Raw genomic sequence first — 15,596 nt, forward strand, 5'->3', positions numbered from 1 at the left:
GAAAATATTTATCTTTATGGTGTACGTATTGTATTATTTTCAAAACAATGGATTTGGAAAAATTCTACATTGCACATGGAAATGCAAATAAGTAAACAAAAACTTTTGAATTTAATAATTTTACTTTATTTATGAACACACATAATAATATATACCAAAAGCGTCTTTTCGCAAAGTTTTCAACAACACTAAAAAAGCATTTGCACATTGAGAAAACTCAGATCACTTGTTAACATAACAGAAAGTTTCTTAGCGATTCACGAAGGAACGAACAAAACTCCGATGAACCAGAACAGCAGCAGGTACGAAGGAATGAACTTGAATTTGACTCGACTCTTCAATACTTTAATAGGGCCACAGAACTCATAAACGATGGCTAAGAAAACAAGAATGCATTCAATTCAACCTAACAAAAACAACACCGGCCATTTTGGAGGAAAAACAAAGTTGCCATATGTTAAATAGTAATTTCTACTACTCTATTACAAAACTGAACGCAAAAATCAAGAACCCTGTCGTGGCTAAACGCAATCCGCGAGAGGCATAAAGAAAAAAAAAAAAGTATTGGAATTTATCGACTGAAGTCGCTGTTTGGAAGCAAGTTTGATCGTAGCACAGATTAGAGAGTATGGATCGTAGTATGGAAGTTTCCGTACCCTGCTAGTAACGTATTTTTATTTTGAATTACAGATTGAATCGAATTGTTTATTATTTATTTCCATTGTTCTTTATCAGCTAATGAGCAAACAAAATCGTGATGGCGGATGTTGAAGATATTATTGACTACATAAAGTCATTGAAGAAAGGTTTCGATAAAGATTTGTTTCAATCTAAGATAGATGAATTGGCGTATGCAGTTGAAACCACTGGACTGCATTACGATGATTTTCATACTTTATTCAAGCTTTGGTTGAACCTATCCATACGTAAGTCAAATTCAAATTCAAATTCAAATTTTTTATTGCATATTAAGTCTATTTTTAACATAGAAATCTTGTTAACAGGATAGGCAACACAAAGCGTGATGTTCACAAAATATATTTCTTTCAGCCATCACAAAATGGACAAGTTTGGGAGCGTGCTTGGTGCCCCCAGATACTGTAGAAGAAAAAACTGTTGATTATTCCTTTCGTTGGATCCTTGCTAATTGTGAAAATCAATCAAGTTTTTCTAGAATAGGTTTTCTACTAGATTGGCTGACTGGTATGTACATCTATAATGTAATTTTATAACTAAACCTTAACAACACTTAAATGATTTTCATACAACATTTTTAAAATCTTTTTACAGTGGCAATGGACTGTGAATGCATTGATATGAAAGCTTTAGACTCGGGATATGAAATATTTTATATCATGTTGACTTATGAAGTCTTGGTAAGTCCCTATCATTTAATCAACTTAAATTATAAACACTATCCTCTCTTGTTAATTAGAGAGTTTAATTTGATATCCCGAAATCTGTTTTTGGGATTAGGATATTTATGTTTTCATTTATAATCAACCATAAGTAACAGTTGTGAGTTAAACTTGGTGTGTTATGTAAAAATAATTGGAAGATAATTTGTTTCTATTTTCCAATTCCAGACAGTTCATGCAATTAAACTTGTTTACACTTTGACCAAACCAATTGATGTGACCAGGAGAAGGGTGCTAGAGTTACTTGACTATGCCAAGAAAAGGGAGGGCAAAAAGGTTTGTACTCTAATATTTTTTATTAAGTAATTATGATGTATTTTATGGGTAACAAAATACACTCAGAATTTTAATTCAGTAAGTATATTTGACTAAAAAAACATGATTAGAACATTAAGAAGGATTCTATCAAGGGATGCAATATTTTACAAAAAAAATTACATAATTTGGAAATGAATTATAATTATTTAGAATTTAATATTTAAGTAATTACTACAAAAATTGCTGTTAGGACAAAGAGTCATTCTAGAAGTTTTTCAAACAATTTGTTTTATAAATTGTTGATTTCATACTTTAATTTTACATCATCCCATTTCAGAACATGTATCGCCAGCTGCAGGTATTGCTGGGTTTGTTCAAGTCGTACAAACCTGAGTGTGTGCCCGAGGATGTTCCTGCTATATCCATACACACAGCCTTCAAGAAAGTGAATGTAGCTTTGATCTCCAGATTCAGGAGAGTCCAGGTATGAGGTAGCAGAATACCATCTTATTTTCGGAAGTATGTAGGTAATTAGTTTTTCAAATGATGAAAAAGAACTTCTTAGTAAAAGCTTGTGTAGTATATAGTATTGTGTAGTAAATTATGGTCTTTATAATAACAAAAAAGTATGCTATTATCTCATTTCATATTTACAATTATTTTGCATGTTTAGTGCAAGCACAGGTGTTTTCACTCAAGATGTAAAGAACATCACAACTCAATTTTTATATTAAAATGGTGTGAAATGTTTAATTAGACTTTTGTTCACAGGAGCGCAGAAACATTTTGAGTAAAGAAAGGCACCATTTAATGTGGATCAACCCATTGAATTCTGTAAGTATTTAAAATAAAATATATTTTTTCCCCTTTTTATATCTGCAATCGACTTAGGTCATAATCAGATGTTTTGTCTTGCTTTTTTGTTTGTGTTCATGAGGAGGGGTATTCCAGTGAATTCTCTCCCTCGGTTTTTACCAATTCACGTAGCAATCTAGTCCAGGCTTCCAATATTCAGTCCTAAAAAAAAAAATATGATTAAAAAATATTCTTAGTATGTAAATAATATTTAAAATATTGTGTTATCACCAGGATCGCGGTAGAAATAAGAAAGTTGAGCCACTTGTGCCAAACATGGAGTTCATCAACGTTGGGGCCCAACAATATTCAGACAAAGAACCACAGAAGAACTATCTTGATTTCTCAGAGTAAGTTGAGTTTTTTGCATGGCTATTTCATACTATTGTTAAAGGAGAGCACTTTGCCCTTAAATGCCAAATAAATTACTAAAGTAGATTAGCAGTAGCCCGAGAAAAAAAATCAATCTTTGATTTATAATTTTGATTTCATCTAAGAATTTTATTGGAAACGGTAGAAACGGAAAATCTCAACATTTTTTTGTCAAATAAGATATTAAGCTGGGCCTTCACTAGAGGCAGCCTCGGGTCGAGCGGCCGTCTCGATCCGCGGCTACTCAAAGCTTCGAATCCATTAGAGCAGCCTCAGGCCGAGCAGTCTCTTCTTGAGGCAGACTGAGACTGCTTAAATGGATACGAGGGTCCAGACACGTTGCGGATCGAAGAGAGGCGATAAAATTCGACAAAATCCGACCCGGTCCGTGGCGAAGTTTGCCTTGCAACGAGTCGTGCCTCATGTTGAGGCCGCTCGCCATAAGGCTGCCTCTAGTGGATACGCGGCAGACGCTGCCTCAAAGTCGTGGCTCAGGCTCTAGCGACAGCGCCCACTGGGCGATAAATAACCACTAGGTGACAGACGCGGCCAAAAAACGCGTGCGCGCGTTATTTCATATTATTAGCTTGTCCAGTGTGCGCTGTCGTTTAGATAACTGCATTGTATTTCCAGTCCAGTATCGCTACTGCAGTACAGTCTCCACCACCCAATGTCCCGGCCGGCGCGGCTTCGGGCGCTGCTATGCAACGAAACAGGCCTCACTTTACTGGCAGTGGCCTCCGATGCTGACCACGCCTTCCTGACGCACGACCTGCATCACTTGCTGACCAACTGTAAGTATGAACAATGTCGCTAATGCAGTACAGTCTTCACCACCCAATGTCCCCGCTGGCGCGGCTTCGGGCACTGCTGTGTAACGAGACGGGGCTCACTCTACTGGCAGTGGCCTCCGATGCTGACCACGCCTTCCTGACGCATGATCTGCATCACTTGCTGACCAACTGTAAGTATGAACAATGTCGCTAATGCAGTACAGTCTTCACCACCCGATGTACCGGCCGGCGCGGCTGCGGGCGCTGCTGTGTAACGAGACGGGGCTCACTCTACTGGCAGTGGCCTCCGATGCTGACCACGCCTTCCTGACGCACGACCTGCATCACGACCTGCATCACTTGCTGACCAACTGTAAGTATGAACTGAGTAAAAATCTCTTTACTGATATTTGAGTTATCTGTGGGCGCTGCTGTGTAACGAGACGGGGCTCACTCTACTGGCAGTGGCCTCCGATGCTGACCACGCCTTCCTGACGCACGACCTGCATCACTTGCTGACCAACTGTAAGTATGAACTGTGTAAAAATCTCTTTACTGATATTTGAGTTATCTGTGGGCGCTGCTGTGTAACGAGACGGGGCTCACTCTACTGGCAGTGGCCTCCGATGCTGACCACGCCTTCCTGACGCACGACCTGCATCACTTGCTGACCAACTGTAAGTATGAACTGTGTAAAAATCTCTTTACTGATATTTGAGTTATCTGTGGGCGCTGCTGTGTAACGAGACGGGGCTCACTCTACTGGCAGTGGCCTCCGATGCTGACCACGCCTTCCTGACGCACGACCTGCATCACTTGCTGACCAACTGTAAGTATGAACTGTGTAAAAATCTCTTTACTGATATTTGAGTTATCTGTGGGCGCTGCTGTGTAACGAGACGGGGCTCACTCTACTGGCAGTGGCCTCCGATGCTGACCACGCCTTCCTGACGCACGACCTGCATCACTTGCTGACCAACTGTAAGTATGAACTGTGTAAAAATCTCTTTACTGATATTTGAGTTATCTGTGGGCGCTGCTGTGTAACGAGACGGGGCTCACTCTACTGGCAGTGGCCTCCGATGCTGACCACGCCTTCCTGACGCACGACCTGCATCACTTGCTGACCAACTGTAAGTATGAACTGTGTAAAAATCTCTTTACTGATATTTGAGTTATCTGTGGGCGCTGCTGTGTAACGAGACGGGGCTCACTCTACTGGCAGTGGCCTCCGATGCTGACCACGCCTTTCTCACGCACGACCATCATTCTCACCACGTGCATCACTTGCTGACCAACTGTAAGTAGGAAGCAAATACAAACGAAAAATTTAGCACTAACGTCTGATTCATTTGCGGGCGCTGCTATGCAACTAAAATGGCGCTCATGTTGTTGGCGTTTTCTTCACGCACGACATGTTTCACTTGCTGACTAGCTGTGAGTGTCTACCTTTTGAAGTACTTATGTCTGATTCATATGCCAGCGAAGAAAGGGACTCACATTACTAGTAGTAGTAAGCACGCATTCATGAATTGTAGGGGAGTGAAAAGAAGTATTGTGAGACCTGTGTTGACTTACAAATCGCCGTGAGATTCTTACTTACATTCATAATCTAAATTACTCCAATACTAATCGTAACATTTACTCTGCTGCATTTCGGAAACTTCAGCTGTAAGTATTCCATATTTGACTTTAATTATATTATAATAAGATTCACTACAACATTGTCATCCTTCCCCAGGTTTCCTAGACGTGTCACCTCACAGTGCAGTAGAGAAGCGCGACCTCTTAAGGCGGTTAGTCTTGCTCCAGAACACATTACTGCAAGCCGTGCCCATCGTCACTCGGTTCTTAGCGCAGTACCTACCGCTGTGGAATGAGATCGACTTCTATGCTGAGGTGAGAGCAACACAGATTATACCACTGGCTGTACATAGTAACTGAACGATTGAAACTAAGTAAGACCGCGGTCGCAACTTATGAAAAAAAAAAACTTAGCAAAACTGTTCATATCATAGTCCGCTGTAATTGATTTTGGCAAACTTGTAAACTAGCAAGGCTGAACATAATTGACAACAAACTCTAAGGAACCTACACCAGCGTCTTTCGAGTGCAACGGCGGTGAGGGTGTTGCGTTACTTGTTTGACAACGTTGCGTGGACGCGACGTCAGCGCTGCGTCGACGCTGCGCGGGCGCTAACAAAACGACGACACTCGAAAGACGCTAGTGTAGTGGATGTCTAAACCCTAGTAACGTGAAAACCCTAGTAATTTGAGTAACCAAAGCACGAAAGCCTATTTGATTGCAAAGTGGAATAATATTGAAATTACTGATAGAAGACACTAAAATATTTGTATACGACTTTAAACTTACGCGTTCCATTTCAACTAAAATAGAGAATCACGGGTCTCAGAGTTACATAAAATTTTGCGTTGAGACCAGCAGAATAGTTATTGTAAATATTTTCACCATTTTTTTTATTAAAGATACTAGCTGACCCGGCGAACTTCGTACCGCCTTAGCGTAGAGATTTTCTTAATATTTTTTTCCGTAAGAACCATCCTTGGACTTCCACAAACATTTAAAAAAAAGAATTATCGAAATCGGTTCAGCCGTTCACACGTGATGCCGTGACAACGCGAAACGGGTTTCATTTTTATATATATAGATAGATTAGTAATTCGTTATTACACAAATTACTAATACTCCCGTTAGCCCCTCGTACTAAGCTAAATATACTTATATTACGAGTAAGCTCACCACAATAGTCGAGCGGCGGCGGGGACCAAACCCGCGTTCCCCGGTTCACGAGTCGGCCAGTCCGACCCCTTCACCGTTCGGCTATCGTGGCTTCTGTTTATAGATGACCCACGCTGAACTGTCCCACCAAACTCAATGACAAGGGGGCGCTACCATCGTTCAACTATATGGTTTCCAACATGGCAAAAATCGGAAGCAGCGATCCGGTATTACCGGTGGCGCCCCACTGTCAATGTCATGGATAGGACAGTTCAGTATTTTGGAACTATACCAATGTTTTGCTATCATTTCCATTCCCTAGATACTGGATCTAGTGCAGTGGGTGAGCGTGGACAGCCCCGACCAAGTACGGGGTATAGTGGAGCCCCTATCGAGGGCGTACCACCGCTCGCAGCCGCTGGAGCAGTGCGCCATACTCAGGAGCTTGACCAATATGTACACAAATATGGTATGTTTTTATTGATTCGTAGTTACGATATGATTTCTCTTTCTAATCAAAGTACATAGAGTATTGACACTGAGGGTTATTTTCATACTTTTTATCATAGTTTTTGTTAATGTCTATTTATTAATATTACAAATTAGCTGACCCCGCGAACTCTGTTCCGCCTTAAAGGCAATAAATAAGCCATCGCAATTTTTCCTTATTTGCTCACCGTTTAGACCTACCCTGGACTACGACAAACATTATAAAACCAAAATCAGCTCAATCGGCCCAGCCGTTCTCGAGTTTTAATCAGATTAACGAACAGCAATTCATTTTTATTTATATAGATAGATTAATTTCTAAAGCAAAAATGATCATCTGTTAAAGATATGAGTTAGGGATGAGAGTTATGGAGCACAGCTGAGTTGATGACGTATGTACTGGATTGGGAGATAAGCGCCCTGGATTTGGCCTAAGTACTGAATAATAGCTTTGACTTTGAAGTTCTTTGCCATCTTAAGCCTTGTACCTACTTTGAGCATGCTCAAGCGAATCTGCTCGGCCACATGAGCGACTCATGTGACTCATTGGGCCGGGCTTCACAGCTTGGTTACTTCGCACATTTCTAGCCTGAGAAAAGTTACGAATTTGAGTTGTCAAGAGTGTGAGATCCACTTCAGTGTGTGAGATTCGCTTCATAGAGCTATTCTAATTGTACCTTGTGTGTTCCTTTTCTTCTGTTATGTTATTTGTTTGGTGTGCAATAAAGTGTATTTATTATTATTATTATGTTTCTTCGGCAGCTATACGGGAGTACAAAGCGTCGCCAGCACTTCAAAAGCCCACAGCCGTACTACACATACGCGCTGTCGTACGTGGCCTCCAGCATCAGTCGTTTGAGCAGCTTGGCGGTGCAGGCCGACCCTGGTACGTATGTTTCAGAGTTTTAGGCCCGGTTTCCACCAAAGTGGAGAGAGAAGAGATGTGTTTAAATAACCAATCAGATTTTGTTATTTCGAGGATAGTTTGGACTTTCNGCACGAAAGCCTATTTGATTGCAAAGTGGAATAATATTGAAATTACTGATAGAAGACACTAAAATATTTGTATACGACTTTAAACTTACACGTTCCATTTCAACTAAAATAGAGAATCACGGGTCTCAGAGTTACATAAAATTTTGCGTTGAGACCAGCAGAATAGTTATTGTAAATATTTTCACCATTTTTTTTATTAAAGATATTAGTAATTCGTTATTACACAAATTACTAATACTCCCGTTAGCCCCTCGTACTAAGCTAAATATACTTATATCACGAGTAAGCTCACCACAATAGTCGAGCGGCGGCGGGGACCAAACCTGCGTTCCCCGGTTCACGAGTCGGCCAGTCCGACCCCTTCACCGTTCGGCTATCGTGGCTTCTGTTTATAGATGACCCACGCTGAACTGTCCCACCAAACTCAATGACAAGGGGGCGCTACCATCGTTCAACTATATGGTTTCCAACATGGCAAAAATCGGAAGCAGCGATCCGGTATTACCGGTGGCGCCCCACTGTCAATGTCATGGATAGGACAGTTCAGTATTTTGGAACTATACCAATGTTTTGCTATCATTTCCATTCCCTAGATACTGGATTTAGTGCAGTGGGTGAGCGTGGACAGCCCCGACCAAGTGCGCGGTATAGTGGAGCCCTTATCGAGGGTGTACCATCGCTCGCAGCCGCTGGAGCAGTGCGCGATACTCAGGAGCTTGACCAATATGTACACGAATATGGTGAGTACTCATTAACTTGTGTTTAGTTATGATAGGACTGCTCTTCCCAATCCTTCCCCCGGATACGGCCTGAGCCGAGGTCCGAGCCTACCGTTGCGCCCTCAGGCCGCGTCCGTAGTCCCCTCGATCGGGCCCACTATTAGAGTGAGCCCACCGAAGGCTGGACTTTGGTCCAACACCGCGGTGGGCAACCCTCTAGTTGGGTTCGCCACTGATCGGGTGCCTTATGCGCTCGATACGGCCCGATCGCGAATGTCGGTCTGCGACCGACGAGGCCGAGTGTGGGCTTCGCGAGACACGCGCACCGACGATCGCCAAACGGCTAGAGTACCTTCTGTACTCGCCACTCTGCCCGGCGAAGCTGGAAAAGCTCTTCAAGCTACCAGCGCGCGTCCAAAAAAGGACTGCTCTTAATTATCAAAATAGAATAGAATAGAAAGTATTTATTTGTCTCAAAACAGGTTTCATTTACAGTTTTTCACAGATACAAAAAATCAAAAAATCATAAATACACACAATATTGAAACTGAGGGTTGTTCAAATGCCTTCCATAATCATCATCAAAGCCACAGAACGTCCACTGCTGAACATAGACTTTTCCCAACGATTTCCTGCAAACAGATCCAACGCCTTCCTGCTACCTTTATGACGTCGTCGGTCCACCTTATTAGGTGCGTTTTCCGGTACGTGGCCTCCACTCCAGAACCTTTGTACTATGTGCCCTGCCCATTGCCATTCTTCGCCATCTTAATGAGAGTACTATGGCTCTATTACCATCACTCTCTATGATGGAAATAGACTCATAGCTTAGTCCTGATTTCTGAGAAAAGTTACGTGAAATCGCTAAGCGTAGGATTACCTTTCCCGCCTATAGCTTCCTAGAGCTTTTCTTAGTTACCTCGCACATCTCTAGCCTGAGAAAAGTTACGAATGTGAAGTTGTCAATAGCGTAAGATCCACACTTACGCTTCATAGAGTTATTCTATGTTTCTTCGGCAGTTATACGGGACCACAAAGTGGCGCTTCGTTCACAGCTTGGTTACCTCGCATATGAGCTTGAGAAAAGTTACGAATGTGAAGTTATCAATAGCGTAAGATCCACTTTTTATTAACGCTTTATAGAGCTATTCTAATTATATGTTTCTTCGGCAGCTATACGGGAGTACAAAGCGGCGCCAGCACTTCAAGAGCCCGCAGCCGTACTACACATACGCGCTGTCTTACGTGGCCTCCAGCATTAGTCGCTTGAGCAGCTTAGCGGTGCAGGCCGACCCTGGTACGTATGTTGCAGAGATTTAGGCCGGGTTTCCACCAAAGTAAAGAGAGAAAAGATGTGTTTCGGTAATTTCGTGCAGTTTCGGTTTGGATATTGGTTGTTCAATCAACTCCTTCCTCTTTTTCTCTATAGAAACTCTGGAAACCAGGCCTTAACCTAGGTGCAATGTAGATGAATAATAATAATAACTTTATTTATTTCTCTCTTTACAAAATACATAAAGTCACAATTTGTAACGGGTAATTATAACAACAAGGAACAAAAATAAGTATTTCGTAGAGACTGGTGTCCGTACTAGGATACCCTGTGCTACAGCACAATGTAGATGAATCATAAGTTTTTGCTTTTATATGGACACGATATTTACCTTTAATTTGCATATTTGTAACATAAGTTATCTTTAAATGGCCAGGTTGGCGTCAGTCTTATCAGATTTTCAGTCAGTTTTGTACAAGTGTTGGTTACTGTTTTAATTGTTTTGGGAGCAGGCGGGCTCCATTGATCGCTGGTTCCTGGATACCTTTCCAGTATCGCTGCAGGAAGCGGCCTAGATAGGGCTATAGATAGATATAGAGGTTGGAGTAGGAAGATAAATAAAAAATCGCGCACAATGGCCTAGTCCCTCTTGATTGAGCCATTGTGCGCGGTTCAGTGCGACTCAATCGCCTTGCAAAACTAACTAACTAACCTTCCCAGAGTGTCCAGTGAAAAAAGGGCCTATAGTCAATAACAGTATTAAATTAAAATTTATACAGTCCTTTATAATAACGTATCGTTATAGATGACATGCGCATACTACACAGCGTGTCATTCGCGGCGGTGCGCGCAGCTCGAGCGGAACTGACGCGGCGCGCGAGCGCGGGCGCGGTGCCGGCGCTGCTGCCGCTGGCCGCGCCGCTGCTGGCTGCCTCCGCCGCGCTGGTCGATGCCGCTGCCGGGCTTATCATGCTGTGAGTACACTACAGCCTGGTCCGTGAGCACGTAGAATTTTGTCCAATGACCCCAAGCTACCCATCCTTATCGCTCGGGCGGAGCTGACGCGGCGCGCGAGCGCGGGCGCGGTGCCGGCGCTGCTGCCGCTGGCCGCGCCGCTGCTGGCTGCCTCCGCCGCGCTGGTCGATGCTGCCGCCGGGCTCATCATGCTGTGAGTATACTTAACGACTACAGACTAAAGTCCGGTCGCCGAGCACGTAGAATTTTGTCCAATGACCCCAAGCTACCCATCCTTATCGCTCGAGCGGAGCTGACACGGCGCGCGAGCGCGGGCGCGGTGCCGGCGCTGCTGCCGCTGGCCGCGCCGCTGCTGGCTGCCTCCGCCGCGCTCGTCGATGCTGCAGCCGGTCTTATCATGCTGTGAGTATACTTAACTGCGCGATGGGCGGCCGCAGTGACTGTGCGAGCGCGACAGCAATATAATTACGCGCGAGCGATAAGGATGGGTAAAGACGAAATTCTACGTGCTCGGTGACCGGCCTTTACCTATTAGGGATGTACCGCAGAGTGTACACGCGACCCGTTGCTGCCTCCACCGCGCTGGTCGATGCCGCCGCCGGGCTTATCATGCTGTGAGTACACTACACTACTATAGACTAAAGTCCGGTCGCCGAGCACGTAGAATTTCGTCCAATGACCCCAAGCTACCCATCCTTATCGCTCGCGCGTAATCATATTGCTGTCGCGACTGCGCGACGGGTGGCTGCAGTGAGTGAGTGTGCGAACGAAATTCTACGTGCTCGGCGACCGGACTTTACCTACCGCGGAGTGTACACGCTACGTGGGCCACCGGTAGCGCCGCTTGTGACTTCCTCCGCCGCACTTATTGAAGCCGCCGCCGGGCTCATCATGCTGTGAGTACACTAAACTATTGGACCATTACTAGGGATGTATCGCATAGTGTACACGCGATTCGGACGCGGTGCCGGCGCTGCTGCCGCTGGCCGCGCCGCTGCTGGCTGCCTCCGCCGCGCTGGTCGATGCTGCAGCCGGGCTTATCATGCTGTGAGTACACTAAACGACTGTAGACTAAAGTCCAGTCACCGAGAATTTCGTCCAGCTACCCCAAGCTACGCGACTGCGCGACGTGTGACCGCAGTGAGTGTGTGAGCGCGATATTACGCGCTAGCGACAAAGCTGGGTAGATTGGGGTTATTGGATGAAATTCTACGTGCTCGGCGACCGGACTTTACCTATTAGGGATGTACCGCGGAGTGTACACGCGACGTGGGCAGCTGGTGGCGCCGCTCGTGACTCCCTCCGCTGCGCTCATTGAAGCCGCCGCCGGGCTCATCATGCTGTGAGTATACTAAACGACTATAGACTACTGCTAGGGATGTACTGCGGAGTTAACACGCGCGCAGGCGCGGTGCCGGCGCTGCTGCCGCTGGCCGCGCCGCTGCTGGCTGCCTCCGCCGCGCTGGTCGATGCTGCTGCCGGGCTTATCATGCTGTGAGTATACTTAACGACTACAGACTAAAGTCCGGTCGCCGAGCACGTAGAATTTCGTCCAATGACCCCAAGCTACCCATCCTTATCGCTCGCGCGTAATTATATCGCTGTCGCGACTGCGCGACGGGTGGCCGAAGTGAGTTTGTGAGCCACGACCACTATTAGGAATGTACCGCGTAGTTTACACGCGATTCGGCGCGGTGCCGGCGCTGCTGCCGCTGGCCGGCCACGCCGCTCCTGGCTGCCTCCGCCGCGCTCGTTGATGCTGCTGCCGGGCTCATCAGGCTGAGTTGCATCACCTTAACTTTAATCAGTGCTTTTGTGTGGAGTTTGACAGACTTTTGACGTTTGTTATAATTGAAGTAAGATGGTGGAAGCCAGAATAAGTGGTCTAACTACAGTAAAACTAATGGCCGTTGAGGCAGAATAGTTCTCTAGTGGCGACCACAGACTGAAAGGCGCGGCGTGGACGGGCCTTCCAATCAGTGGCCGGTCGTTGTTGAAATCTTTGGGAGGGGTCTTTACCCCGCAGTATACCTTAAGTTTTTGGTATATAGTGTTTTAATACAGTTATGTACTAGAATTATGAAAATCAAAATCAGAAAAGTAGAATTAGACCACCCTCACTTTGCTTGTGTATATTGTAAGAGGTGACTAAGGAAGAAATATTCAGAAAACTGGCAACAATTGCACTGCCGTTTTTTGTATTTATCGTCTAATAAGCGACAATATCAAACAATACTTCATCTTTCACAGGTACAAAAAGATCTTCTCGGCCATGAAGTCCGCAAACAAGATACAAAAAGACGACCAAACATACATGGAGCAGTTTCGCACCTTGCAGAGTTACACTTGCGACTTGATCAGTTGTTTGTACGGCGAGGAGGCGTTCAGAAGCCGCAACAACGGCATCGTGTTCGAGAAACTTTCGCCTCAACTAGTCGGAAAATTGTACTCTCTAATGCCAGACATAGATACAAAGTTCAGCCTTCGGAACCACATAGCGTTCGCACCGTACACCTATATGCAGTTGGAAGCCATAGATCACGCAGATGCGGATAATAAGCTATGGTTCGACTCGGTCATAGACCAAGAGTTTCCTAATCTGAGCAACTTCCTAAAGAAGGCGGTGCCCGAGATTCGTTCTTAAGCGGTTTAGATTAGGTGTTAAATTAGGTTTGTTGATCATCCGCCTTAATTAACTATAGTTGGGGACCAAATACAGATAAACACAAAGTTCAAGTGCCTGATAAGTTTTCAAATCAAGAAAGAATTGCATGTTATAAGAGCGTGTTTTCCATTTTATTGCATGGACGGTAGTTTACTTCTTTTCGTTTAATATCTGAAACCGGCTTAATTAAATTCGAACCTGATTAGTAGAACTCCATTTTTAGAATTTTTTTCTCAGTACATAATTAATTTATGTAATTCTATATTATATGTAATCATGATGCCTTCATATGGGATATTGTCTTCTTAATTTCTTAAATGTTAATTTGTTTTAAAGACAATTAAATTGATGATTTAGAATTATGTTCACGATTTGTTTTAACCCATTATAGACTAGCGGTCCCATATGGTACCACTTTTTTGTGTGTTTTAATTTGGCTCTATACATTAACACGTGAAAAGATGCAGTGCTCTGATTGATGCAAGTCGTAGCAAATAGATATGGTCTATGCTTCTAGGAATAAAAATTGACATTTATTCTTTTCAGTTGTGTGTAATTGATGATTGAAGTGAGCGCATCAAAATTTTCTCTTAAAAATTGACGCGTTATAAAAGTAAGTGATCATATTTTTTTTGTGTGATAGTGAAATACTGATATTGTTACAATCTTGTATTCTCCATAAGTGTTTTTATTGTGAAATGATGTAAAATTACGTCGATAAGTAATAATAATGGTAAATATTGTATGTCAAAATTACTGGTACCGTACGGTACCGCTAGCCGCTTACCGTGTCTCTTTAATTATTTTATGATTTTTTGTTTTTACTGTATTTATTGGGAAGTATGTGATATATTCAATGGTATATAAGGTATACAGGAAGATAAAGTAAAATAGTTTCCTAAACTTTACAAAACCATGGGTTTTTATTTATTTTAGAAGTAACTTACACGAAACATTGGCAGTTTTGGAGGACGATGAAGGTCCCAAGACGAAGCAGAAATTTATAGAACGAACTCAAGATAATTGCAACTCTCGAACAATATCAGAGTATAGAAAATGTAACGTGGGGCTATGTGCAGCGTGCAATGCCAAGCTCCATTCCAAATTTTTGAATATTCAAAGATAAAAATGAATATTGCTTAACCAATATACAGCTTTTTATATTTAATATCACTCCTGTTATTTGCTTGTATATTAATACATATTATAATAATAATAAAATATATAATTTACCCTATTTTTATAAAGACCATGATAAAGTTATGTTTTAACCAACTGACACGGTAAGAGGCTAGCGGTACCATATGGTACCAGCATTTTTTTTCTAGATTACAGGTCGGATAATTTTTTTAATGCTTGTATAGCATTATGTAGACCATAATTATGAACACATTTCAAAAAAACAAAAATCTGACACTTTAAGAAAACTCAGTCTATAATGGGTTAATCGCGAAAATTTCATGTCGATAAAATCAATTTTAAAGATCAGTAGGCCTTAGATACGTGCCGCGATAAGCGGTTATCACGCCATTTTATCGATTTAGCCCATACATTTTACGTCGATAAAAGTTGTCACGGCGCGCATCTTAGGCCTAAAGGACGAATAGATGTAACTCTAAATTAAGAGACTAATGCCCGTTTTCACCATCAATCCCTAATTTTTAAGTGACCCCTATGGTAACACATAACAGGCATTTTATTTTCATAGAGGTCACTTAAAAATTGGGCATTGATGGTGAAAACGGGCATAAAGATATTTTTATGATATAAGTTTTTCAAGAAACGGGTTTCTTTGGCAACGATGGCACGGTAATACTATCATAAGTATTACCGTGACGATGGTTGCTTAAGTAGGCACTAACCCACCGTACTTTTACATTACACAATAAATTGTACTATTTTAATATTATAGAACTTGTTTCATTTACGTTACTTACGTACCTTCCCATACTTTTAACATTTATGGTAGAAAGCACTAAGTTCGGTTACCGATTCGGTAATCGTAAAGCCCTTATTTCACCATTATGGTCGGTTAGCAAAACCATTTGGTGCTGAAGTTGAAA

At 42.9% G+C, this 15,596-nt stretch overlaps 1 protein-coding gene across 1 annotated transcript; it reads left to right on the plus strand.

Annotated features, from left to right (window-relative positions):
- Positions 1 to 665: 665 nt before the first annotated feature.
- On the plus strand, positions 666 to 13,910 carry LOC114349570 (centromere protein I). The gene is made up of 15 exons (XM_028299983.1): positions 666 to 926; positions 1,051 to 1,203; positions 1,291 to 1,376; positions 1,587 to 1,694; positions 2,014 to 2,160; positions 2,448 to 2,510; positions 2,766 to 2,881; positions 3,537 to 3,697; positions 5,418 to 5,575; positions 6,739 to 6,885; positions 7,668 to 7,799; positions 8,495 to 8,641; positions 9,794 to 9,917; positions 10,699 to 10,867; positions 13,119 to 13,910. The coding sequence occupies exons 1-15, from the start codon at positions 758 to 760 to the stop codon at positions 13,510 to 13,512; spliced, it is 2,274 nt and encodes a 757-aa protein (XP_028155784.1). The 5' UTR covers positions 666 to 757; the 3' UTR covers positions 13,513 to 13,910.
- Positions 13,911 to 15,596: the final 1,686 nt, after the last annotated feature.

The sequence above is a fragment of the Ostrinia furnacalis genome, unplaced genomic scaffold (genome assembly GCF_004193835.3).
Source record: "Ostrinia furnacalis isolate ACB-3 unplaced genomic scaffold, ASM419383v2 OfSCF0694, whole genome shotgun sequence".
Taxonomy (NCBI): Eukaryota; Metazoa; Arthropoda; class Insecta; order Lepidoptera; family Crambidae; genus Ostrinia; species Ostrinia furnacalis.

What these genes read in the sequence shown, in the direction of transcription:
- LOC114349570 (XM_028299983.1), top strand. Translation starts at nt 758, where the DNA reads ATGGCGGATGTTGAAGATATTATTGACTACATAAAGTCATTGAAGAAA. An exon ending in AGAAAAGGGAGGGCAAAAAG is followed by an intron (nt 1,695 to 2,013) that starts GTTTGTACTCTA and finishes ATCCCATTTCAG; the next exon opens with AACATGTATCGCCAGCTGCA. An exon ending in GCTGCCGGGCTTATCATGCT is followed by an intron (nt 10,868 to 13,118) that starts GTGAGTACACTA and finishes CATCTTTCACAG; the next exon opens with GTACAAAAAGATCTTCTCGG.